The sequence below is a fragment of the Rhincodon typus genome, chromosome 12, assembly GCF_021869965.1.
Source record: "Rhincodon typus isolate 14 chromosome 12, sRhiTyp1.1, whole genome shotgun sequence".
Taxonomy (NCBI): Eukaryota; Metazoa; Chordata; class Chondrichthyes; order Orectolobiformes; family Rhincodontidae; genus Rhincodon; species Rhincodon typus.
This window is the reverse complement of record NC_063343.1, coordinates 36,772,729-36,778,728: the sequence shown is the minus strand read 5'-3', so window position 1 is coordinate 36,778,728 and position 6,000 is coordinate 36,772,729. Positions and strand designations below refer to the sequence as shown.

The 6,000-nt window shown below is 39.2% G+C and overlaps 1 protein-coding gene across 1 annotated transcript in view; it reads right to left on the bottom strand.

Annotated features, from left to right (window-relative positions):
- Positions 1-2,360: 2,360 nt before the first annotated feature.
- Positions 2,361-6,000, bottom strand: part of LOC109933047 (cysteine-rich and transmembrane domain-containing protein 1) — a 31,019-nt gene continuing 27,379 nt past the window's right edge. Inside the window, exon 3 of the mRNA XM_020532073.2 lies at positions 2,361-2,933. Within this exon, the coding sequence (XP_020387662.1) occupies positions 2,830-2,933 (104 nt within the window). The 3' untranslated portion in view covers positions 2,361-2,829. The remainder of the gene's footprint in view (positions 2,934-6,000) is intronic.

Sequence of the window (6,000 nt, the reverse complement as noted above, 5' to 3'; positions counted from 1 at the left end):
GCCATTCCTCAGCCCACTGACTCAGTTGATCAAGATTATTCCATCACTGGCCACAGTCATTTCACAGTTGACGGGCACCATTTCCTTTGAGAGGAAAAATATATGCTGTCTTGCTATTTGTTGTTTTTGATTATACACTACCTTTTCCCTGTAAGGGAGATGGAAGACATAAGCAAATGTGTTTGTATGTCTTTGGTTATTGTGGCTACTATGGCTGAATGGCTGGCAGTGTGTTCAAGCTGGAAGATGTGAATGTGAGACTTGTAGAAATGCTAAGTATTAAGGGTGAATTGTAGATGTAAAGCATACATTTAGGTCATGATTGAGGGATTGTTTGTTTGTTGCTGAATGATAGGAGTGTTACATCCAGTATGGGCTGAAGCTGATATGAAGTTAATGGGATATAGTGTTTTAAGTTCAATTCGCTCACCTTGATTACTTCAAGTTATTGAATTTTTTGTGGCACTTTGTGGCCCAAGACTATATGCCTGTGATTAACCATCACTGCTAAATGGACATCTAATACCTTCAATTTCTCAAAACTTGTGTGATAACATTCATTTGGTGCACAAGAATGCTCATGGAATTGGGTTGTATATGAGCACAATAGAAGATTTGTTAATTGTCAGAAAATAGAACAATGAGGTCATCAAGGTTAGCAGATTGTCATTATTGGAGTGCTGTGATGGATTTTAATTATACAGTTTGCATAATCACTTAAATGAGGAAAGTGTGTGTAGCATTTCCAAGTTTTGCTGATGAAATAAGTTATGAAAGGGTTCTGATAGCACAGTGGTAGTATCCCTACCTCTCAGGCCTAGATTCAAGTCCTACCTACTCCAGAGGTGTGTCATAACATTCCTGAATGTATATACACTTTTTTTATATATTATGAGACCATAAGCTCTGTGGAAGATAAAGTGAATGCAAAGGAATATTGAAAGGTTAAGTGAGTCATCTAGATAAGGAGAGATGTGTGGAGAATGAGGTCATCCACTGTGGGAGGAGAAATAGAAAAGCAGAACATCTATTGAAATGGGGGGTGTATTGATTTTTTTCACTGTATCTTTATACATTAATCACAAAGTCAACATGCAATTTGAAGAGCAAGTTGTGTTTATAATAAACACACTAGTCTTCCATATTGTTCCAAAGAGATAAGTTGGAGCTTTTCATCTTGCACTCATCAGAACTAGGACTCAAAACAGATTTGAATAAAAGGGATACCATAAGAAGCAGATGATGATTAGTTCGGCCATCATTGGTATGAGATATAACAGGAACAGTTCTCTGTCAATCTAAATTCTTGGATCAAGCAGGATGATTCTGAGTGGTATTGGTGTTGCCATGGGTATGCAGCAGTCATTGGCTGTCTCCATACCCCCTTTTTTTCCCAAAATATGTATAAAACTTCCTTTTGCCTTGTATTTACACATGTAGCTTATAGCATGTTAAAACCTCACAGACTGATGATCTTGAATTGGTTTACACAGAGCAACTAGTAGCACACAGTCTGGCTTATTTAATAAATGATTGGATGGACTAGAGCACAAGAGGAAGTCCTAAAGGATAATTATATTGGGCCTTGGTGAAAGCTCACATGGAGGACTGCAAACAATTTAATTTTCTACCCAAGGAAGGCTATATTTGCCCCAGTGGAGTGTTTAGGGAATATAACCATTTCATTAGACAGTTTCTTGGATGGGAGGTATTAACCTTTGGAGGAGAGAAACTGCAATGAATATAGATCTAGTTTAAGAACGAATAGTGACTTCATTTTAAAAAAAGTGCATAGGATGAGGGCATCACTGGCTGGGCCAGCATTTATTGCTAAGCCCTGGTTGCCCTTGATGCCAGTAGCAAGCTGCCCTCTTGAAGCCAGGCAGTCTGTGTGCCATATGTAGATCTATAATCCTTTTAGGGTGGGATTTTGAACTGACACTGAAGGAACAGCAATATATTTCCAGTCAAGATGGTGAGTGGCTTGGAGGAAAACATAGTGGTGATGCTCCATGAAGTGAATGCTGGGAGGAGGTTTCCTCTGGTTGGAATAATGGATTTAGTCTCAATGACCACTTAAGACTGAAATGGAGAAACATTTCCTGGCTGGAGGGTTGTAAATTCTACTTGAGAGGGGTCAGTCTTAATTCAAGACAGATTGACAGGAACAAAAAAAAAAAAGGGAATTATAGCACAAGGACAGTACAGAAAGGTAAAGGTAGGGGATCAGCCACAATCATACGGAATGGTACAGCAGGCAGAGCCAAATAGCCTACTCCTGCTCCAATTTCTCATGTTCTTTGGCTGACGTTCAGCTGTTATTTTTGATTTACTTAACTGTCAAAAGACAATCACAGTACTGATGCATAAATTCACTTTATTCAATAAGTAGTAATTGAAAAGTTCTCTTTAATGTGGAATATACAGTTTCAATAGAATAATAACTAAAATGCAGTAATTTTTAAACTTTCTCCATTTCTAGCAATTCAAGTTCCACAATATAGGATCCATTTTACACGTCAGAAACAAAAGTCGTTACACCTATTGTCATCAGTATCAAAGTGAATCCTTTGGAACATTTAGCTTGTTTAAAAAAAGGTTCTGCATAAATTAACATTTGCTCATTATTTGGGCAAGCCATCGTAAAACATTGCACCACACTTACAGAACTTGCCATCCAGTTATTTAATTGCTAAGCTAGTGGCATTGTGACCAAACAGAAATCTTTAACAGGCATTTTTTTTTTTTAAAAAAAAAGCAAGTTGGTATTTGAGTTTCGATTTGAAGGTCGAGCAGCAGAAAACTGGCATGTGGGGAATTTCCATGATTTTAGGTCAACATATCCCAAAGGCAACAGCAGCAGAGGGCAGTCCAACATGCTGTCAAGCATGTATCTCCAGCGTCATCCCTTCTGCGATCTTCTACAACGTAAACTGCAATGACAAATAATTTAGATGAAAATAAGCTGAGGCTGAACCTTTTACCTTCTCAGACATGAAAAGTATAGCTGAAGACAAAAGTGAAAATTGGTTTCAGGCACAGAGGTCCAGGCTGTGGGACAAAAAAGTTACACTGTAGGCAAACAAAGCCACAACAAAATCCACCATGGTTCATTTCCATAGAAAAAAGTAGTGGCAGAAATCCAAAATAAAAATCAAATATCATTGACCTGAACACAAACCATTTCTCCACAGAAGCTGCTTTATCGGCTGAGTATTTGAGACTTTTCTGTTATGCCATTTCTGGAGGAAGTGACTTAATGTCAAAACCTATACAATAACGTGCATCATAATAATTTTGGTTAGACCACAGTACATGTAGAGCTTAGCAACCTTTTATAATATGGGTACTAAATTCAAGTTCAAGTTATCAGGAAAGTCTAAGCTCAGACAAACTCTTATCAAGAAGAAAGAAGGCGGAGAGGGATGTGAGAGATCTTCAAAATGAAGGAATTTAGGGAGAATGTTTGTTTATTTTAAGCAAATTCCAAAACAAAGCACATGAAACACAAGGTAGTTGCTAAAAATATCCACTAAAGATTCCAAGATATAGACCTTTACTCAGTATGGGGACAATGGTCAATTAACTCTCATGAATTGGGAGAGGTTAGTAGTATAGAATCTATTCAGAAGTTAGTAAATACATCAGGGAGAAAGGTATATTGAATGAGCAAGTAAATTGATCGAGGAGATAAATTAAGTACACATTCACTTTTTGTATTGTAAATTCTAGATTTTAGCCAAAACATTTGCAATTTGGCTTTCAACATTGTGCAGAGTAGGTACAAACCATTTTTAAAACCAAAAATCTCAAATTAATTCAATAATTTGAGACCACTGCAATAAATATAGGGGAAATCAGAGCTTGGCAACCAATCAGAATGACTATAGTTTTAAGTTACGTTTCAGAAGACATGAAGGATTAATCGATGCACACCATGGGTCTAGCAAGGTTTATGAATCATGCCAAATGTATGTTACAAGGTACATCACCGTTCTCTGCCTGATGTCCTCCATTCGAACAAGTTTGCCTTTAACTCCTCTTTCTTCAGGAGAAAGATGCGGCTATGGATACCTTCATGAAACTCTATGCCCATCTCTGATTACATAGAGCATTCCTTGTTCCAGCCTGATTCTGGCCCCTCCCATACCTTTCTCAAGTACATTAATAACATCATTGCTGCTTCCTTTTTGTCCAGAACTGAAAAAAAATGTATCAAATTTGCTTCCAATTTCTAACTTGTTCTCACCTTCACCTGGTTCATTTCGGACTCCTCCCTTCCTCAACATCGGTGTCCATTTCAGGGCATAAGTTGGCCAGTGATATCCCCCTTACCAACCTACCAGCTCCCACAGTTAACAACTCTACATCCTTATACCCTGATTCCTGTAAGGACTCCATTCCAGTCTCCAAGTTTGTCTCCATTGCATCTGTTCTTATGATGTCACCTTCCATGGGGGAACGGGAGGGGGGCTCACATGGCCCACTGTCTCCTTCACTAAGGATTCATACCACCCTTGGTTAACAGGGCCCTCAGCTGTGTCCAACCAATTTCCCACATCTCTCTTCTCACCACCAATACGGTCCCCCAGTCCTTCCTTTCCATCCCACCAGCCCCCAAATCCAGGATCATAAGCCATTTCCACCACCTCCAGTGGGAAGCTGCCAGACAAATTACCATCCCCTCCCTTGTTGGCATTCCATAGGGACTTTTTTTTTATTCATTCATGGGATGAGGGTGTCGCTGGCTAGGCAGCATTCATTGCCCATCCCTAATTGCCCAGAAGGCAGTTGAGAGTCAACCACATTGCTGTGGGTCTGGATTCACATGTAGGCCAGACCAGGTAAGCATGACACTTTCCTTCCCTAAATGACATTAGTGAACCAGATGGGGTTTTCCAACAATTGGCAATGGATTCAGGGTCATCGTTACTCTTAGTTCCAGATATTTACTGAATTTGAATTCCACTGCCTGCCATGGCAGGATTTGAACCCAGGTCCCCAGAATATTATCTGGATCTCTGGATTAACAGTCCAGTGATAATACCACTAGGCCATCACCTCCCCGAGAATTCCTCTGGGATAACTTGGTCCACAGCTCCTCCACACTCTCATGGAATTTTTCCATGCAATCTCAAAGTGCAACACTTGCTTGTTTACTTCCCCATCCCTGACTATCCAAACCTTCAGACATCTTCCAGGTGAAGCAGCGATTCACCTGAACTTCCTTCATTCAATCTAGTCTACTATATTTGCTCTGGTTGCCTCCCACAGTCCAAAGACATGCAGGTTAGATGAATTGGCCACGCTAAATTGCCTAAGAGTTTCCAGGGATGTGCAGGCTAGATGGAATAGCCATGGAAAATGCAGGGTTACGAGGATAGGATGGGGCAGTAGGTCTGAATGGGATGCTTTTTGGAGGATCAGTGCGGACTCTATTAGCTGAATGGCCTGCTGCCACACTATAGGATTCCATCATTCTATGAGTTGAAATTACTAATTTTTAGTGACATCTCTTATGCAAATCTTCCCCAATGGCTATTCAAATCCATTAGGATTACATTTGCAGTGGTAAGAAATGATAATATTACCCATTAGCCTAAGAATCAAAAAGTAGACTAAGTAAAAGCACATTAGCAGTGAGGACATTTATGCTGGTAAAACAAACCAATTATGGCTATGTAATAATTAAACATTGTAAATGAACTCTCAAATAAGGGTAATGTGGGTAAAATATGCCTGTAGAATGCTGTATTGGTAACAGTTTGTTCTGGGACAAATATTCTAACCATGACAGGCACAGAAAGGAAGTTGAGGATTGATTGAGACTAAAGATGTTGGAAAGAAAGGAAGATTCTAAAATAGGTTGATACAAGTCAGACATCAGACTGTTTGAAACAAAGTGTTAGTCTAAATAGTTAGTCTTTGATGAGGGACACCTGTCATAATGAATTGTGTTACATGAATATTTTTAATTTCTCAATCTTATTGAAATCAGTG